Source organism: Coturnix japonica, chromosome 8, assembly GCF_001577835.2.
Source record: "Coturnix japonica isolate 7356 chromosome 8, Coturnix japonica 2.1, whole genome shotgun sequence".
Lineage (NCBI taxonomy): Eukaryota > Metazoa > Chordata > Aves > Galliformes > Phasianidae > Coturnix > Coturnix japonica.
Genome location: NC_029523.1, coordinates 22,595,433 through 22,615,780, shown reverse-complemented (window position 1 = coordinate 22,615,780; position 20,348 = coordinate 22,595,433). Strand labels below are relative to the sequence as shown.

At 38.1% G+C, this 20,348-nt stretch overlaps 1 protein-coding gene across 2 annotated transcripts in view; it reads left to right on the top strand.

Annotated features, from left to right (window-relative positions):
* USP24 (ubiquitin specific peptidase 24) overlaps window positions 1-20,348 on the top strand; it is a 55,045-nt gene that overhangs the window by 29,267 nt on the left and 5,430 nt on the right. For both annotated transcript variants that reach the window (XM_015870804.2, XM_015870805.2), the window contains 33 exons: window positions 54-209; window positions 1,779-1,876; window positions 2,642-2,737; window positions 2,892-3,120; window positions 3,665-3,824; window positions 4,026-4,181; window positions 4,721-4,791; window positions 5,296-5,456; window positions 6,295-6,356; window positions 6,923-7,114; window positions 7,392-7,509; window positions 8,217-8,361; window positions 8,780-8,899; window positions 9,588-9,713; window positions 9,918-10,016; window positions 10,234-10,316; window positions 10,542-10,683; window positions 11,088-11,207; window positions 11,598-11,818; window positions 12,168-12,292; window positions 12,901-13,042; window positions 13,384-13,534; window positions 13,951-14,046; window positions 14,664-14,767; window positions 14,892-15,005; window positions 15,719-15,815; window positions 17,075-17,191; window positions 17,838-17,930; window positions 18,260-18,362; window positions 18,849-18,970; window positions 19,208-19,321; window positions 19,579-19,644; window positions 19,922-19,988. In XM_015870804.2, coding sequence (XP_015726290.1) covers window positions 54-209; window positions 1,779-1,876; window positions 2,642-2,737; window positions 2,892-3,120; window positions 3,665-3,824; window positions 4,026-4,181; window positions 4,721-4,791; window positions 5,296-5,456; window positions 6,295-6,356; window positions 6,923-7,114; window positions 7,392-7,509; window positions 8,217-8,361; window positions 8,780-8,899; window positions 9,588-9,713; window positions 9,918-10,016; window positions 10,234-10,316; window positions 10,542-10,683; window positions 11,088-11,207; window positions 11,598-11,818; window positions 12,168-12,292; window positions 12,901-13,042; window positions 13,384-13,534; window positions 13,951-14,046; window positions 14,664-14,767; window positions 14,892-15,005; window positions 15,719-15,815; window positions 17,075-17,191; window positions 17,838-17,930; window positions 18,260-18,362; window positions 18,849-18,970; window positions 19,208-19,321; window positions 19,579-19,644; window positions 19,922-19,988 — 4,066 coding nt within the window. The remainder of the gene's footprint in view (window positions 1-53; window positions 210-1,778; window positions 1,877-2,641; window positions 2,738-2,891; window positions 3,121-3,664; window positions 3,825-4,025; window positions 4,182-4,720; window positions 4,792-5,295; window positions 5,457-6,294; window positions 6,357-6,922; window positions 7,115-7,391; window positions 7,510-8,216; window positions 8,362-8,779; window positions 8,900-9,587; window positions 9,714-9,917; window positions 10,017-10,233; window positions 10,317-10,541; window positions 10,684-11,087; window positions 11,208-11,597; window positions 11,819-12,167; window positions 12,293-12,900; window positions 13,043-13,383; window positions 13,535-13,950; window positions 14,047-14,663; window positions 14,768-14,891; window positions 15,006-15,718; window positions 15,816-17,074; window positions 17,192-17,837; window positions 17,931-18,259; window positions 18,363-18,848; window positions 18,971-19,207; window positions 19,322-19,578; window positions 19,645-19,921; window positions 19,989-20,348) is intronic.

Below are 20,348 nucleotides of genomic sequence, written 5' to 3'. Positions count from 1 at the left end.
GCAACAAAATGCAGTAGTCTAAAAATATATCCTCTGTGGCATATTCCTCCTAGAAAACGCTGCTATCAGAATCAAGTTCTCAGTCTTCAAAATCCCCATCCTTGTCTTCAAAACACCAACATCAGCCCAGTGCTAGTTCAATACTGGAAAGTCTGTTCAGATCTTTTGCTCCAGGCATGTCTACCTTCAGAGTACTCTACAATTTAGAGGTAAGAAAACAAATTTATTTCCTTAACTCGTGTTTCCAAGTGCTGAGGCTTTTACCCAGGAGCTTCTGGTCTGTTTCAGCTGTGTGTGTGAAGTGATTGGAATACATATAATTTTTTTTTAACCCCAAATATTCTCCTGAGTAATTTCTTTATTCAGAACTCAAAACACTGGGTTGGACCCTGTAAAAAAGGTTCTTCCTGTGTGGTCAGTGCATGGATTTTTAAAGAGCGTAAGAGAGTTCATGTGGTGGTGGTGTTACTACACATTGAAGCATGCTGGACAGTTTGTAGTTCTGCTCTCAGATCCCACTCTTAATAAGGACTTACTCCAAATGCTGTCTGAACAATATGAAGTTGCAGGATTGGTTGCCTGCAGCTTCAAATACAGTAAACAAGTTACTGTTGTGTCATTTTCAGTGTATTCTAAGGTGGTTGTAGGAATCTTTTAGTAGTTGCTTTTCTTTGCATTTCTGCAGTGTTGGCATTCACTTGTCTTCCCACACTCTGATATCTCCATGCAGTGTTAGGATTTCCCCCTTTTCTGTCCAACTGGAATGAAAGATATTAGTATCTCTGAAATACACTGACAAGTTTTACAACCAAAAGCAGATGTCTTAACATATCACAGCAAGGATTACCTTGTTGAACTGTAGTTTGTATTACAGTATGACAACATGGCCATCTACTTCTTTTATTACATGCTTTCATTACTTTATCTGATATAAATTGCCTGGTTTTCTGGCAGTGGGTAAGTAGTAGTAAACTGGATTAGATGTGTTGATTTTTACAAGTGGACTTACGCCTCAAATCTGATCAAGCCAACTAGAAACTGAGTTTAGACAGAAAAAGGTAGCATGATGTTTTATTACCCCAGCTGCCAAAATTATGGGAACCAGTCCGGAAAATAAACACCACAAATTTTAGAGCATGTGAAAGAGATGAAAATGTTCAAGATGTTCAGGGTTGTATGCAGTGTTGTAATAAGATTTTATAACTGGAATTCTGTAAGCTGTTGCTTCTGTCCAGTGAGTATGGATTACAAACATGCGTGAAGTCTGACCCACAGACACTGCAGAATTCCTTATGGCAGCATTTCTGCATGTAATGGTGTTTTGTGGAGCTTAGTGCTGGTGTTGTAGAATTACCTGGACCATTTGGAAAAAAAAATAGAATTATAGTACAGTTATGTTTCAGAAGACGTGAGATAAGTAATCCATCTGTAGGATGTTTTATGGGATGCTGAAAATCTACAAAGGAAAAGGATTTGTGTTCTTAAAGGGCTATTTCTGAGTCTGAAGACACATTTCATGTGCTAGAGTGTGCACTTCATCCCTTTACTCATCATCCCTTTAAACAGCAGTGAAGGGAAAAGTGCCCTTTGGTACAGGATGAATATCTGTAATAGATATTGTTGTCCTGGATATTTTTAGTCTGATATATCTTAGCAAAGTAGAGCTTCATGTAGCTGTGTTGTTAATTTCTTCTCTTTTTTGTAGAGTTTTTTCTATTTTACTTTTGATCTTCACAGTAAAAGAATACTAACATTAATGTGCGGATGCTTTATTTTAGGTACTGAGCTCCAAGCTGATGCCAACTGCAGATGATGAAATGGCAAGAAACTGTGCTAAGTCCTTCTGTGAGAATTTTCTCAGAGCAGGAGGTTTGAGGTTAGATTTCAAAATCTTGACTCCATTTGCAACACTTCACGTAGATAGCATTTCTGTGTGGTTCTGCTTTCTGTGATGCAGCACAATAGTAAAGCTTTAAACTTCTTTTCCAGAGGAAAAGTCCATCCAAAGCTATTCTCTCATTAGTGAGCACCTGGAAAGGTAGCTGTAGCTACCATTGTATTGTAATGGAGTGTATGTTGTTAAACCCCAAAATAAAGGTAGGCACAGATAAGCTTGTAAATCATAGCTTATACTGAAGTAGTTGATGTTTGTATAGTTACTATTTAATTATTTTGGTTCAAATGCACAAGTCTGTTCTTTACACACAGTGTCTTTCACAGACACCAGCAGACAGTTTTTAGCTGTCAAAGGGTAGACTGTGCATTGAGAACAATTGAATTTAACCATCTCCAAAATCCAGACCATTCAGATGGGTTAGGATACAGTGTAAGTAGATTGGAAGACCTAGCACTACCACTTCTATTTGATAAACTTGACACAAGTACATGTTGTTTTTAAGTCATTTTTGCACCCCAGCCCCTATGGGTCCTGAAGTTCACCAATGGGAACAGAAATCTCCAGTCTGTAAATGCCAGAGAGGAAAATGGGGATGTTAGTCTCCAAAGGTGCCCAAATGGCAGTTTTAATTAGTGTTCAGCTGACTGAAGAGGAGGAGGGAAAGGATGGAGATAAATTAATTGCAGTGCTCTCCTAATGTAAAATACTTCAAAACCAAACCTGTGTTATTGATTTCTTTTTAAGTTTGGTGGTGAATGTGATGCAGAGGGATTCCATCCCATCAGAAGTAGACTATGAAACCAGACAGGGGGTCTATTCCATCTGCCTGCAACTTGCAAGGTATGTGATTTCTGTGCATTAGATAGTGCATCTTTCTTGGCTTTTGGTGGGTGGCTTGCCATGTTTAAGATAAACTGGTACTCTGAGTTTTTTTTTCACTCATTTGCTATAAGCATTGAAAAATAAACTTGATGTTTCTGCTCTGTAACTGTAGGTTCCTGCTTGTTGGCCAGACAATGCCTACCTTACTGGATGAAGATTTTATTAAAGATGGAGTAGAAGCGTTGTCCTCACGCCCCTTCCGTAATGTCAGCCGACAAGCAAGTAGGCAGATGTCCATTTGTGGAACACCTGAGAAGTCATCCTACAGACAGCTCTCTGTGTCTGATAGATCCTCCATCAGAGTAGAAGAAATCATACCAGCAGCAAGAGTTGCCATACAAGTAAGAAAGTGTTTGATAACTTATGGTGGTATAGCAGTGGGCTTTTCAGTGACAGCTGTAGGTTGGCGGTAAAAGAGAGACAGACGTTTTTCCCTCTATAGAAGGAAAATTACATCAGTATGATTTGTCTGAGATTGATTATTTACTGAAACGTAACCTGACAAAGCTCAAACCATTTGAAAGTCATATCTGATTAAAAGGAACTCCATAGTTATTGTAGTGATTTATACTATCTTACGTTCTTAGCCAATGCTTTCCAATTTGGTATGAATGAAATTAACATGGTTAAATTAATAATTGCAGATAGGGTAAAGGGTATGTGAGATGGAGAATTTAAAAACAAATTACTTTCTGTATAGTGGGCAATAGTAATCTCCCCTTCTCTGGCATAAAAAAAGACAGAAGTATCTTTGAACCTATTTAGAGGAGAGGAAAAGAAAATCAAATGGGTATTTGAGCTGATCCAGAAGATACGTTCCTCTCATCTCGGTGATTAACAAAGGCTGAAGATCACAAAAGTAACTGCTGTTTCTTGTTCCTTCAGACCATGGAGGTGAATGATTTCACTTCCACAGTGGCTTGCTTCATGCGACTCTCTTGGGCTGCTGCTGCAGGACGACTGGACCTTGTAGGAAGCAGTCAGCCAATAAAAGAAAACAACACTTTATTTCCTGCAGGGATTCGAAACAGACTTAGCAGCTCAGGTAAGATGTTACCTAAGTAAGGTAAGAAGTTATTGGTTTACTCGTAATTGAACTATAGAGAAACTTTATGTTAAATTAATTCAATTAATGAAATCTGAGAAAAATGCTGTACGTTGCATTCATGAGAACTGACCGAAAGCTGTGAAAATATCTGAAAAACGAACGCAGTGGATTATAGAATGTCTTCATTTCTTAATGCAGGAAGTAATTGCAGCTCAGGAAGTGAAGGAGAGCCAACCGCACTGCATGCTGGTATCTGTGTGAGACAACAGTCTGTATCTACCAAAGATGCTCTGATTGCTGGAGAAGCCTTGTCTCTTTTAGTAACCTGCCTTCAGCTACGCAGTCAGCAGCTAGGTATGAAATAAAATTGGATTGCTCACTATTTGGAATGTAAAATATTAGTTGAGACAGCCCAAGTGAGAAATACACCATTTCATTCTTAAAAAGCAGTTGTGTTTTTTGGTATTTTGCTTTTTCTATTTCCTTTTTCCAGAGGACTAAACAATAGGTGGTATGAAACAAGGCGCATCGTGCTGTGCCTTAGTGAAATTCATTGGGAAAGTTAATGTAATGACAGTATATAAATATTTGCACTGGCCTTGATGTAAGGAGTTCTGCACGTGCCGCTGTTTGCATAGCTAATGTTTAGTACTTGAACCTTTGTGTACAAGAACTGTAAAGCCTGGAAGTGAGAGAAGGAAAATGCTGTTAGGAGGTAGTGCCACTCTATGGTGAGGGAAGGAAATGAAGATACATACAAATACCTGCTACTGCTTTTTGGTGTTACAGGAGGGAAGGAACTCTCAGTCCTGTGGTATTTTAACATAAGACTGTAATTAACCGGTTTTCAACAGTTATTTTAGAAAACATGGCCTGGTATTGTTCTGTTCTAGGATCTTTTTACAATTTGCCTTGTGTTGCTGATTTCATTATCGACATACTGCTTGGATCACCAAGTGCTGAGGTGAGCCTCCTCCTTTGTCTGAAAGCTTCTTAAATGTTTCAGTGAAATTTGTATACTTTGTTCATTTAATGTAGTCGAGAGGTAACATTACATTACTACTATTTGAACATTTTTACATATGGATAAATAACCTGCCTGTAATTATTTTTTTTATTTAACATTATTACATTATTATGGGTATTCCAAAGTTCAGAGGCTTTTTTTCTTTCAAGCTGTGCTTATTTCCTTTCATTGCATCCCGTGTATTTTTTATGAAGTTATTGCATCTTTCACCCCCTTAGACAGTCTGTGCTTAATAAGGCATCAGAGCTTTAAGCAGAGGAGTGAAAGTGGATTATTGAGTCCCTGTAAACAGCGAAGCCCTGACTGCTGGATGTGGAGCTCATGCTTTCATTACCGCAGGATTTTCAAAGTCTTTTTTTGTTAGATTTGTAACCAAAGAGAAGTTTGCATTTTTGGCAATCTTTGAGTAAGGTCTGGTGCCTGACAACAGTGCTGTTTCAGATTCGTCGTGTTGCTTGTGACCAGTTGTACACCCTTAGTCAAACTGACACGTCAACTCATCCAGATGTACAGAAGCCAAACCAATTTCTCCTGAGCGTTATCCTTGGTGCCCAGCTGCCTCTTTGGTCACCAACCAGCATCATGAGAGGAATTAATCAGAGGTGAGTCATATGCATGTTGGCTGAGAAAGGAAACTTATCGTGTTTTTACATTAGTAGTGCCACGGAATCTCCAAGCTGTAATTGATTTGAACTGTCTTTTGGTATTTCTGTGGAAAGTAGACATCCTTGTCATGCTCCAGGAAGTCTGGGAAATAGGAAAATTCAGCTTTACTTTCCTCTAGTTTAATAAGATAGAACTCTTCCTCTGTGAACTCTTGAAGTCTGGCTTATTTGACTTCTGAGAAGATCTAATTGTGAAGTAGGCCTGCTCTTACCAGGATGTTCTTATGGTAGTCAAAACCAGACTGGAGTTCCACCATCAGGTGTAGAGGTGATGGGATGTATGACAGAAGCATTGGATTTATTTGACAGTATTCCACAGATCCAGAACAGAAATTGAAACAGAATGCCCCAGCCCTTTTAGTGATGCCTGAAGCAAAGATCTCACCTGTTTTCTTGCTGCTTATGTTAATCATTACAGCTGTAAAGACTAAAGTGTCAGTCGTGTTGACTTGTCTCTGACTGGACAAATGCTGAATATAACAATAACTTTGAAAAGTAATTTCTAGAGGAATCTGAATGAAGAAGTAGCTGAGAATCTAAAATTTGGTGTTATTTGGTATGTTGTGAAGAGAGGGATGAAAGCAAGACTAAATGTCCAAGAAGTTCAGAAGCAATTTGTTAAAGCTGTAGTGTGCATGCAATGAAGCGTACCTAAATATCTACAGTGTTTTTGGTTAGAAGGACGGTGCATGAGGGCCTTAAAGTTAACTGCATAGAAAAAAAGAGTTTCTAATTTGAATTTTAAAACCTTTCTTCTGTTTTGTAACTTGTCTAGACTTTTGTCCCAGTGTACCGAGTATTTTGATCTGAGATGTCAGTTATTGGATGACCTCACTTGTAAGTATGTTTACATTGCATGCATGTCATTCTGCTTGCAACTTCCAAATGAGCCCTCCTTCTGTAGGTGAGATGTAGAATGTAGACTTCATGAGGAGGTTGTTCCACCATTAACTTGATGTGCTGGCCATTCTGTGTTGTTAATGCCTGATATAGACCATCCTTGGTCTTTTAACTGCAAGGCATCTTAATTCCAGGTCTTATTGTTTTTACAGCACCTAGGTAGGAGTTTGTGCATGAAGTTACCTGTCTGTGTTTGAAATTGCTGATCATGACGATGTGTGTGTTGGACTGTTTTACACATGACTAGATGCTGTTCTTGCTCAGAGAAGAATCTGTCTTCTAGGTTTCTGTATACTATTTTTTCATTAAGTAAAGCACAAAATGTGTAAGTGACAGATAGTAAGTTCCAATGCTGTGATCTTTCCAATAAACTGCTTCACGTATTGCCTCCTGTTAAAGGGGCATGTGGCATTGTCATAACATAAATTAATCACTAAACTGTTTGAAGTTCTTTGTGTTTAAATTCTACAAACTTATGGCAGGGGGGTTCTTTTGTCTTGTAGCATCAGAAATGGAACAGCTGAAGATAAGCCCAGCTGCCATGTTAGAAGATGAGATTACCTGGCTAGAAAACTTTGAGCCCAACCGCACAGCTGAGTGTGAGACAAGTGAAGCTGATAACATCCTATTAGCAGGACACTTGAGGCTCATCAAGACTCTCCTTTCACTCTGTGGGGCAGAGAAGGAAATGGTTGGTAAGTATTCCTTTTTCTTCTCAAGGTTGCTGGACTAGTGTATGGTTGTACAGCACTGAACAAGGAAAATGGTTTAATCAGTAGGAAGTACCTGTGAAGACGATGGAAGTGGCAGAGCTGAAGGAGTAGTAGTATTGTCATTATATTTATTATACTTGTAACTTCTGGTAAATCATTTAGATACAGTTTTGTTGATGTGGTCGTATTAAGTGACCTTAATGGACTTCCTGACATTTGCAATAATGTGTTTAACAGTGGATATGGGTTTGTGTTACAGGTTCGTCTTTGATTAAGCCATTGTTGGATGACTTCCTCTTCCGAGCATCCAGGATTATTCTGAACAGTCATTCTCCTGCAGGCAGTGCTGCAATCAGTCAGCAGGACTTCCATCCAAAGTAAAAACTGCTTTTTCATTAATGTTGGGTTTTGTCCAAGTGCTGTTCATGATTGCAAATGTCAACCACTCTGAGGCTACAGATACAAGAAATTCATACTGATGTTGGAGTCTTTCTTTAGAGTGTAGCTTTCCAATTTATACATTTCCTATTTTTTTTGTCCAAATAGTGTCTTTGTAAGTTCCTTTTGAAGAATTTTTGTATGTTCTTTTGTGTGACCTAAAATATTCACTGTTCTGTACTTCCCAAAGGCTGTGCTTTGCTTGTTAAATCAATGAAAGATCAATGTGCTGCAAGCACAACTGCGTGCTGATTTCATGAAGCCAAAGAGGCTCCTTTTGTCCACCTTCACTTGGGAATTGGTTAAGTTGGAGAACAAGCAGGAAACTCTACGAGCCCCTTTTTAAAAGAGGATCTCAGAAATTCCTTTAACTCTTCTTTTTCCTTTGGAATAACTGTTTATAAAAGCCTAGTGCTGAGCAAGTCTCCTGGTACCAAAGATATTCTGAGCCACTACAGGCTATATTATCTGATTGCTTTCCATCCAAGAAAAAAAAATACCACTTTTACAGTATCTCAGGATTTTTTTTAGCATTTAAACTAGTTCTTTTGAGCAATTGCCTCTTGTTCCAAGTAATGTGGTTTTCTAGAATTAGAAATAATTGAGTCATCTACAAAATAATTCTCAATTGTGGTTTTCTTTTTAGGTGCAGTACAGCAGATAGCCGACTAGCTGCCTATGAAGTGTTGGTAATGCTGGCTGATAGCTCACCTTCCAATCTTCAGCTTATTACGAAAGAGCTGCTTTCTATGCATCATCAATGTGACCCAGCTCTTACCAAGGAGTTTGATGTAAGCAAATAGCCTTTTCTTCATTTGTGTTCCTGTGGTTTGGTTAACTGCTTCATTCATTAGATTTCCATAGTCTTCAATTTGAAATGACAAGAAAGCAGACAAGTAAATTAAGATCCATTTGAACCAAATGCTCTGAGTCTTTGTCAATTATCTGGATAAGGAAAAAGCATTGCCTAACTACCGATCTATAGATGTTTTTGGCTGTTCCTTAAGTTTTCTGCTAAGTATTAGTCATATAAATGAACAAATATAGCTCTTGTGATGTTTCAGAATTGATATTCCTGGTTTTCCATGAAATTGCTTTTGACAGCTCATGTAAAGGTGATTATAAGAGCTGTAACTTTTTTTTTTTTTTTTTTTTTGGAGTTTCATGTATTCCATAATTTACTGGGACAAAAAATGTTTCTCATTTCAGTATCTTCCACCAGTGGATAGTCGCTCCATTTCAGGATTTGTGGGACTAAAGAATGGTGGTGCTACTTGTTATATGAATGCTGTCTTCCAGCAGCTGTATATGCAGCCTGGTCTCCCAGAGGTAATTGGTTCAATTATCAAGGTCATCTTCTCAGAATCTTCAGCATCTTTATCAATGACATAGAAGATGGAATTGAGTGCACCTTCAGCAAGTTTGCAGATGACACAAAGTTGAGCGGTGCAATCAATACATTAGAAGGAAGGGAAGCCATCCAGAGGGACCTTGGCAGGCTGGGGAAGTGGGCCCATGAGAACCTCATGAGATTCAACAAAGTCAAGTGCAGGGTGTTGCTAGGGCAATCCCAGGTATTCATATGGACTGGGGGAAGAAATCCTAAAGAGCAGCACCCCAAGACAAGGTCTTGGGGATCCTGATGGACGAGAAGCTGAACATAAGCCAGCAGTGTGCGCTTGCAACCCAGAATGCTAACTGTGTTCTGGGCTGCTTTAAAAAAGGAGTGGCCAGCAGGGAGAGGGAGGTGATTGTCCCCCTCTACTCAGCTGTTGTGAGGCTCCATCTGGAGTACTGTGTCTGGGCCTGGGGCCCCAAGCACAAGAAAGATATAGAGCTCTTGGAACAGGTCTAGAAGAGGCCACTAAAATGATCTGATGGCTGGAGCACCTCTGCTGTGAGGAAAGGTTGAGGGAACTGGGCTTGTTTAGCTTAGAGAAGGCTCCAGGGAACCTCATTCTGGCCTTCCAGTACCTCTAACCTTATTAAGTTAGTACTTACTGTGTTTTTTTCCTAGGCTCTGCTTTCCATTGATGATGATACCGACAACCCAGATGACAATGTGTTCTATCAAGTTCAGTCTCTTTTTGGTCACTTGATGGAGAGCAAACTGCAGTATTATGTACCTGAGAACTTTTGGAAGGTATTTTTTCTCTTTGCTCTCCTACTTAATGAGAAGTCACTTATTCAGTGCTTTCTCATTGCAGAAGTTCTAGGGATTAAGTTTTACCTCAAAAATTCAGAATGTGTAAATATAACATTTAAATTTTAAAAAAAAAAAAAAAAAGACTTGAGTAATATTTATGTGGAACAACCGCCTCTTTAAATATGTGTGTGCTTTGTGTAGATCTTCAAGATGTGGAATAAGGAACTCTATGTTCGAGAGCAACAGGATGCTTACGAGTTCTTTACCAGTCTTATAGATCAAATGGATGAGTACCTCAAGGTAAAAACTTCAGGGTTTTTTTTTCCTTGTATACATTCATGTTTTTGATACCTTTTCTCTGTTTTGTTTTTGTTTTTTTTCTTGGAAAAGAAGGCAGAGAACCAATGCATTATTTTACAATCTAAGTAGCATCTGGGAGTGTAAATTTCATGTTGTGTACTTGGTCTTTCACTCTGCCAGTATATACAACTGATGTCTAACTTTACATCTCTAACAGAAAATAGGAAGAGACCAAATATTTAAGAATACTTTTCAAGGTATCTTTTCTGATCAGAAGATCTGCAAGGACTGTCCTCACAGGTAATGTTAAATTCATTGTGTTAGATATCAGCTGTCGGAACTGTTAAAATACGTAGGTCAAAACACCACTAAAAGGTGGGCTAACATTCCATTGACTGTAAATTTCATAGCTGTTGGTAGTTATGGGGCAAACATAATATCAATTATTAAGCACGTGTCTTGTTAACGCAAGTTGAATAGGTTCTACTCTGTCAATGTATTTACCATTTTTCCTCTTGAATTTAGGTATGAGCGAGAGGAAGCCTTCATGGCTCTCAACTTAGGTGTGACTTCATGTCAAAGTTTGGAAATATCATTGGATCAGTTTGTTAGGGGAGAAGTTCTGGAAGGAAGTAATGCATACTACTGTGAAAAATGCAAAGAAAAGGTATTGTTCTTAATGTCTGTGAAAGAATATTCAGCTGTGGTTTGTTTTTCATAAGTGTTATGTGTTCATGTGAAGCCATACTTAAATTTTGCTTACTCTTTCATGATCAAAATGTTAAATCCATAGACAAATGCAGGTGGGGATCTGCATTTCCTGTAACTTGTACTGTGAACTGAACATTCAGAGGGATGGCAGAACAGTAGAATGTTTTGTAACACAGCAGTCTACTGCACAAACTCTGTGCTTGTAATAGTACCCTGTCTGTCAGCATTAGAGTTATCATATCTCCAGTAGCTGTATTGTACATCAGTTCAAGGTGGCTGGAATCAAACACCTATAGAAATACTAGAGCATGTTTGAAGTACGTAAATGGAGACAATACTTTTTTTTTCTCCTTTTTTAAGAGAACTACAGTGAAGCGCACATGCATTAAGGTCTTACCAAACCTTTTGGTGATACACCTCATGAGATTTGGCTTTGACTGGGAGAGCGGCCGTTCTATTAAATATGATGAACAAATAAGGGTAAGAATACTTTCCACTGTGCTTCTTGTTCCCACTCCTCCCCATTCTCTCTGCTTAATGAAAAGTGGAAGCACTTTTCCTAGTTGTTCTCCCTTCTTTCCTTCATGTTTTGATACTGGGCTTTTGAACATATGGTACAATATGATCACAGTAAAGAGAAGTATTTTTCCTTTGAGCTGTCCTTGTCTGCAGCTTTCTCAGACTCCTTTCAGAAAGCATGAGCAAAAGCCTCTGTAAAGACATTTTATTAAACTTCTGTGTCAGGAGAGCCAGAAGTTGTAGCACCGTGCTTTCCTGTAGTATTAATACTTCCCACATTGTAATACAACTCATAAAATTATTACACTGAGTGCATGACATCTGTTTAATCTAAAATACCTCTTCAAACAGTTCCCCTGGATGCTGAACATGGAGCCTTACACTGTGTCAGGGATGGCTCGTCAGGACTCATCCTCAGAAGTGGGGGACAACGGTAGAAACATGGATCAAGGAGGTGGAGGATCCCCAAGGAAGAAAGTTGCACCTACAGAGAACTATGAGCTTGTTGGTGTGATTGTTCACAGTGGCCAGGCTCATGCAGGGCATTACTACTCCTTTATAAAGGACAGGAGGTAACAACCAATAATACTCACATAATGAGTCTAAAGACTACATGTTTTAGTAAGGTTTAGTGAGCCATTCAGAGCTCTGTTGGAAGCACCATTTCTTTCTTAACACCTAGTACTGCTGTCAACATTATCAAAGTCTTATGGATTGTTATGTATCTTGTGTTCTGAGTGCTTTTTCTGTCACATGGTTGCAGACTATGAGCTTCTCTAATGTTTTTAATCAAGTTTTGTCACTGAGATTAGGTTTTCTGTTTCATGTCAATACAAATGTGAGTTAATGTTCCTCAGTGATTGTTTTTGTTGCTGTTTTTGGCTGAACAGTCAAATAACGTGGTTTCTGTTCTGACAACAGGGGATGTGGAAAGGGAAAGTGGTATAAATTTAATGACACTGTTGTTGAAGAATTTGAGTTAACTGATGAAACCTTGGAATATGAATGTTTTGGTGGAGAGTATAGACCTAAAGTCTATGATCAATGTAAGTAGAATTAAAGATTAATTTACGGTAGCTTTGTACGTCATACCAGTTCTCAGTAACGTTGAAGCTGAGTCTATATCTACTTTGCATGACTTGGTCTAATAGTCCTTCCCAGACATTTTCTAGCTAGTGCGTTCTGTTTTACTGAAGGACATAATCATTTGTATGTGACCTAATATTAGTTAAACTGTATTCACTGTTCAACCCTTTGTGGACTTAATAAGGAGACTCAGAAGTAAAATGGCACATTGTTAAAATGGTTTAAAGAAAATAGAAACCAGATCTTATCGTAGGCTAGTCAGAATGTGCATAAAACAGGATTTGGGATCATAGTTAAATTTTTTAGTGCTCTAAGGAATTAATTCTGAATACATTAATACCATTATTCACTCGCTGAGTAATTCTGTTGATTATCATCTTAATATGTACATTCTTTACTTTTGAGCTGTTTTTCTTCTTCTCTAACATAGTGATTTTTTTTTTTTTTTATCCCAAAAGTAACTCTGTACTGCAGTCTATAGTGCTTGCATACTCAGTTTTACTCTCCTATCAGAATGAAAAGGATACTAAACCTCCAAAGGTTTATCAAATGCCTTTTCTCTCATCAGCTAACCCTTACCCTGATGTGCGTCGGCGATACTGGAATGCCTACATGCTGTTTTATCAGAGAGTGTCTGATCAGAACTCTCCAGTCTTACCAAAGAAAAGTCGAGTGAGTGTCGTGCGTCAGGAAGCTGAGGACCTCTCACTGTAAGTTTCTCTTGTATCCATAAAGGTTTCTCCTGTTTTGATGTATCGACTGATCCCCAGAATGAAGGCATGAATAGTATTTGTTTGACACAGGAGTATGCTTATCTCCCTGCTTTTCTTTAAGCTGCTTAATGAATAGCATTTATTTCATTTTTTAACTTCCTCTTCCATACTCGTGTCACTGTTGGAATAAGCAATTCAAACTGACTGACAGCCTCAGAAATAATTTGGACTGTCATCTGGTTTTGCCTTAAGGTGATACCGGCTCTATTGGTATTTTAAGGCTCGAACTTTGGATTTGTCACAGTTACATTATTGACTTTGATATTCTTATGGTTTAGATCTGCTCCATCTTCACCAGAAATTTCACCCCAGTCATCACCACGACCCCACAGACCCAACAGTGATCGCCTGTCCATCTTAACTAAACTGGTCCGAAAAGGTGAAAAGAAGGGACTTTTTGTAGAGAAGATGCCTGTACGGATATATCAGGTAGAGCACTCAGAAAGCTTCAGTTAAATGTTGTTCAAACAAAGCTTAAGATCACAATAAGAGCAAGACAGAAACTTTGAAGGTGACCTTGAGGCAATTCTATTACTGAACACACAGCTCGGAAATAATTGGGATCAAATAGAAAGTTAACAGACTGTTCAGTGATGTATTATTGTATGTTTTGTCGTCACTTCTCCCAGAATTGACCCATCATTTCTTGGTTTTACATCAGTCTTCTAAGTTTCCAGTATATTTTTCCCCTCCACTGAAGTAGTGGCTCAGAGTATAAACAGAATAGGTCTGACTCTGTTTTTTAAGCACTGTATGTATTTATGCGTAAGGTCAAATTAATGCTTTTTTAGCAAAGTTTTAATTTTTTGCCTTCTCTTTAAAAAAAAAAAAAAAATGATCTGCAGATGGTGAGAGATGAAAACCTGAAATTTATGAAGAATAGAGATGTGTACAGCAGTGACTACTTCAGTTTTGTTCTGTCGCTAGCTTCACTAAATGCTGTAAGTAATGAGACTTTTAATATTTGAGTACTCTGAAAATACTGACCAGCAATTGCTAGAGAAGCTCCAGAACAGGGGATTTAGAAGGGAAGTGTTTGGTATGATTTTGCTTTTCAAACAGCTTTTCTTTGACTCCAATAATTCTTCACACTGATAGCATCCATTTCAAAGCTGACTCCGGTCTTCTGCTGTGGGGAAAAATGCCAATGTGCCATAATAATTAAAAAATAAAATAAAATTAACTATGCGAACAGAGCTCTACAGGGACAGAAACTCCTCTGTGTATGGAAGATATGAAAATTGGCATTAGTCATCTTGAAGCCGATAGACCTTCATTTGAATATAGTTTAATTAGTTTTTCTGAATGTAGTTATAGATTAATAAACAAACCAGTATTAAATCTGAGGACATAGTCAGCCTAACAGCAAGTTTGTTCCTGTTTTAGCATATGTGTGAAACTAGTGTAGTTGTTACTGGAAACAGATTTCAGCACAGACAAGTGAGGTTTGTTTTTAAGATGAAGTAAATTACTTGAATAGAACATGCTGACTTATTTAGAACAGAACGTGAGCCACGGGTATAGGTTTGCTCTGGAATAAATGTGGTGTTTCTTTCAGACTAAGGTAAAACATCCTTATTATCCGTGTATGGCAAAGGTGAGCTTACAGTTGGCAGTCCAGTTCCTCTTCCAAACTTATCTCCGAACCAAGAAGAAACTCAGGTAATGTCTGACTGTGGGAAAGCCACTTCTGACTTAGCAGGAAAGGAAGAAGAGAGATGAAACAATGTTAGGTTTTTGTAGGTGTTTTTTATTACTGACCGTTTTCCCTGATTTGGTTTTAAAGGGCTGATACAGAAGAGTGGATTGCAACCATAGATGCACTGCTCTCCAAAAGCATTGATGCTTGTCAGTGGTTAGTTGAATATTTTGTTGGACCAGAGGGCCGGGAGCTTGTAAAGTAAGTACCCTAACTCTGCATTAGTTGCAGTGTTTTGTGTCTTCTTTGTGGACGGGGTTTTGTGATCTGGCCTATACTGATAGATTGCCAAAAAGTTGACTGTGCATGTTCTTTGAACAGATGCTCTTAATTGTCATTTCAGAAAATGTTAGAAATAAGAGCCTCTGTTTAGATTTTTCAGTAATTCTGAAAATATGGTAATAGTGCAGTGTGGATGAAGGATGCAAACATTTAATTCAAGGAGATGCCTTGGAATATGTTTGTCACTCCTGCAAGTGGAGGGAAAGAGAATGTGGTGAAAGTGTTTAGGGTAAGGTAAGTTAAATACTTACCTGACAGTGATCACAAATGAGCTGCAGTGTGTTTTTCTCACCGACTCAAGATAAGCTTAAGGCAATTCTTGGAGAACTGATAACAGAGATTTGCCAACCTAAAGAGGAGATGGTCTTAAAAGTTGTACTGGAAGACAGGATCCTGTGGTAGCTTTTAGTTTTAGATTTGTGTTCTTTGAATGAATGAAGTATTGTTATCGGCTTTCATAGTGAGAAGCAGGAGTGCAGGAAAATAAGTTAAAGCTTATCCACAGAAGTGTATTGTAAGAGGTATTTTGAACTGTTACCTTTATTAAAATGATAAATACCACACTTAGTCACAGTAAATATATGTACAGTTTGATTCCAGTTCTTTTCACAGCTTTGCCTTTTATCTTCCAGGACTTTCCTCCTGGAATGCAGTGTGAGAGAGGTGCGAGTTGCTGTAGCTACTATTCTTGAAAAAACCCTCGACAGTGCCTTGCTTTATCAAGAGAAGGTTGGTGACACCTCGTCAGCAATGATCCTGTTGATAGTCTCTGCCTAATTTCTCTTGTTCCACTCGCAGGCAACACAGTGTGATTTGTAAATGACAAAGTGGGAAGTTCTCATATTCAGCAGGCGTGTAGCTCTTGAATGGGTTAATGCTTTTCTGTACCTACCCTGGGAGGTAATATGCTGCTGTAATGCCTAGAAGTTTAAAGTATTAGTTATAAATAGTTCTGTCTCATTTCGACATGAATGTGTGGCATACAGCGAAAATGCAGGTTCCAAATTATTAAAAGGATGTAAGATTTATTCCCTCTCTGTAACAGAGAGAACCCAGAAACCAGCTTAGTTTTTAACTGAGTATCTTTCCTCACTCAGAGTCAGAAGCCTACAGCAGTACAGTAGAAACTGAGCTGTCATGTTCCAGGGAAAGACTGGAACTGTGGTTGTTGTTCAGTGGTTTAACTTATTAGAAAATCTTGGCAAGTAAGTTTGGGAAGTGCAGGTTTGTTGTATTTGGCTCATTTTAATATTATAAGAAAACCTAGCAGAAAATACATGAAAATGCCTGAGATATCTTGGATATCTAAACCAAGTCATTTGTATTAAAAGAACTCAGTCAGAAATATTTTGTCATCTGTCGTATTTCTAGAAGTTGTCAGTGAAGATGGCAGGGACTTTCAGGTGTCCAGATCTTGTTTAGTCTGAAATGAGTTTCTTGCATCTAATTTTGTTTGTGCCTTCCAGCCATAGCACTGCTTTAAAAAGAAACAACTGTTGTATATTAAGAAAATGTCTTATTTAGGGCTTTGAAGAAAGACTGCTGTAAAGTCCTCTAAGCTTAATAAAGTAGTAGAAAGACATTTAAAATATAGCTTGAGAGCCTCTGATTACATCTCCGTTAACATAAAGAGCTAACAGTAAGTAATAACTACTATGCCAACACCCTTAGTGTGCAGCAGTTACCACATGGCTGATTTAAATTGCTTTAAAAAAGATATTGCACACTTGTGTAACTGCTGAGTTTCACTTCTATAAGCAAGTTACTTGTGTGCTGATGCTTTCATTACTTTCCTGTTTAATATATGCACATTAATTCAGAGTTGAAAATGGTAAGTTTGCAGTCCTGTGTTAGCTATTTATGTTAATCACGGCCAAGTGTAGCTGACCACACATACCATTTAGTTAATCGAACTTGAAAGTGTAGAAATGCCTGTATTTTAAGCAGCAGACAAGCATTTAAATGCAAGTTAATAATTGTCTTTGCAGTTAAAAAGTCTGCATCAGTTATTGGAGGTGCTACTTGCTTTACTGGATAAAGATGTTCCTGAAAACTGCAAAAACTGTGCTCAGTACTTCTTACTATTCAACAATTTTGTGCAGAAGGTAAGCAGCCATTTATCTTCTTTTCATCTTATTTCTGTTTTAAAGGACTATAATAAAACAGGAAAACAATCTCCATGGAAAGTTTAAGCAGCACTGGGAAACTTTTCCAGAAAAAAAAGTTTTTTTTCCTTGTTTCAGGGTCGTGCATTTTCTTTTGTGTGCTGAGTGGCTTTGAGCACTGATTTGGCATAAAATCGTACAAAAACATGGAAGCAAATTATACCTGGTGAAGATATTTCCAAGTCTGAGTGTTGAGGTTTTGTTCAATGGGGATTTTTTGGCTGTTCTAAAAAAAAATAAATAAATACTAAGGGGTTAGAGGGGTTTTTTTTGTCCTATAAGAAGTAGAAACATTGATTGAAGCATTGGCAGCGCAGTACTGTGCTGCTCACCTCACTGTGGGTTCTGTCTACCCCTTAATTCTTATTTCTTTTGTTTTCTTCTTTCATAGTTAATTTGTCTATATTGATCCTGGCCCAGTTTCTCTAATGTGCTGGATGTAGTGAGGTGTCTTTTAAAACGTGTAGTTTATTGATCGTGAGGCTTCTAACTTCTTAAAGGTGTTTAGCAAAGTTTTACTTCTGTCCCTTAGAGCACAAATTCTTTACCTAGACATGCCTGTAATGTATTGTTATTGTCTAAACAGCAGGGTATAAGGGCTAGCAGTCTTCTTCTCAGACATTCTGCTTTGAGGCACATGATCAACTTTCTCCTTGGTCCCAACCGTCAGAGCAATCAGGTAAAGCTTATGTACCCATTCCTGTTGCGATTTGTTTTTTTTAATATTCTTACATTATGGGCAAATAAGATCTTGTTTGATTAAGATAGATTACTCCTTAGATTATTCCTCAAGTTTCATGCAAGTCTTGGTGCTTCTCTGTGCTAACATGAAGAAGAAGCAGTGTTGGCAGAAGTCGACTCATTCTGGTGTTAATAAGCTTTTAATCAAATTTGAAGTCTTAGAATGTGGTGGTGGGCTGTTAAGGATGTTGTTCAGTTTTGGCTTAACAGAAGTTGATTAAATCAACATATCAGAAGTAAATTAAATCTACCCTTTGTCTCAATCAGAACCGCAGATGGAGTTCAGCACAAGCACGTGAGTTTGGATATCTTCACAATACTGTCGCATTACTTGTTCTGCACTCCGATGTCTCTTCACAAAGAAATGTTGGTAAGAATTGCATTTTTGCCTTTTGGTAACATTGCACTCCAGTTATTTTGATTGGAAGTAACTTTAGCATCAGTAAGGTCTTACCTCACGTGAACAAGTTGACTTGTGTTGTTGGCTGTGAGAGACTCACATCCATCACATCTGTTATGTCTCTTGCTAATCGTAAGAGTCTCTAGTCTAAACTACTGCAGAATAAGCAATGATAAACTTGGTTGGATATTTTGGGGTGAAATTAAGTATCAAAGTCCTAATAGTTGATCTGAACATTCTGCTTTTGCTTTCTTGCAGTTCATTTCCCTATACTGTCACAAATGTAAATGACTTATTAAAGCTAAAGTTTCTTATTCAGGCTGGCACCTTACAAGCTACAAGCTAGTTGAGGTGAATGCCTTTAGAGATGACAAGGTGGCAGATGTCAGCAGTGTCTTCAAGGTGTGTAGAACAATGTCATTTACTAGTGGATTGTTTTTCTGTTTGCTGTTATAGCTCCTGGTCTCTTTAAGCAGCGTCCACCTCTAAGCATCACTACTTCAGGTCCACTTTTGACACTCCATGAAGAAGTGGAAGCCTTGTTATTCTTGTCTGAGGGAAAACCTTACTTAATAGAGGTATCTATCTGTTCTGGATTCTACCCTGCTTGAACATATAGCTGGCATAATGTTAGTGCTAACTTGAGATGCTCTCACCTAATGGGCTGGGCAGCAATAGCTGAGTAAAGTGTTGTGAGAAAAGGGAGGAAAAAATACACCCTTCCCAAAGAAGTTTAATATTTTATCATAAACTTGATCCATCTCTTGAAAGTAACTGTATGGCTATATACAAAATTATTTGCATCTTTCCTTTAGGTGATGTATGCATTACGAGAGCTAACTGGATCTCTATCAGTTCTCATTGAGATGGTGGTGTACTGCTGCTTTTGTAATGAGCATTTTTCCTTTACTGTGCTACACTTCATCAAGGTACGGAGATGATCAAGATAGGGTATTTATTTATGTGCTTCTTCTAGGCTTTGGTTATGTTGTCTTATGTTATAGTGGCACTGGGATCTGCAGCAGAACAGTCAGTACAGTTCCCTGGGTTTTGGGAGGGTTTCTTGTTTTTTTTAACTTCTGCAGTTAAAAATAACTAATTTTCAAAAGGCTGTGAAGCACTCTGTCAATTGTGTGCACCATCGACCTGTTTTATTGTTTGAATAATTTTATATTTCTTAATGCAGACTCAGCTGGAAACTGCTCCACCTCATGAATTGAAGAACATATTCCATTTACTCCATGAGATACTGGTAGGTGAATGGTAGAGACTTGCACATTAAGTACAGGATGGATTTTCTATTGGTGCATAATAAAGCAGGCAAAGACTGCACAGATAATTTCAACATTCACTTATCTTCCATCCTTCAATTTAAGAGTTTATAACTTCTTTAAATTACTGTGTTGATAATCTGGTGTTAATGGAACTTCGTAAGTCTCATTTGTCTCTTGTGTTGAGGTGGTTAAAACAGTTTTGTAATACAGATGCGGGTCTCGAGCATAACTTTTGACTTTTTCCTCTTATGTCAGGTCATTGAAGACCCCCTACAAGTAGAGCGCATCAAATTTGCCTTTGAAACTGAAAATGGATTAATAGGCAAGTAAGCCAGTGTGTGAATGCTACTATCTTCTGTTAACCTTTGTGCTGATAATTCTTATAATCTTCTGGTTTCTTAATCCTTCTGTTTTACCTCTGATGGAAAATGACTTGGCACTATGTGATTTAACAGCCACCACTGAAGTGAAGTTACTAAAGCATACAGGAGTCATAGGGAAGACCTGCAATGATGAGAGCTTGCTTCATATGAATCAGGAGAAATGTCTTTGTGTGCAACAGAAATGTAGATAAGCCACACAGTGCTCAAACAGAGCATCTAATCAGCAAGTGCTGCTTGTGTATCTCTTTCATAGCTGTTTGGATGAGGATCTATTTCAGACTGTGGCTTTCACAAGTGAA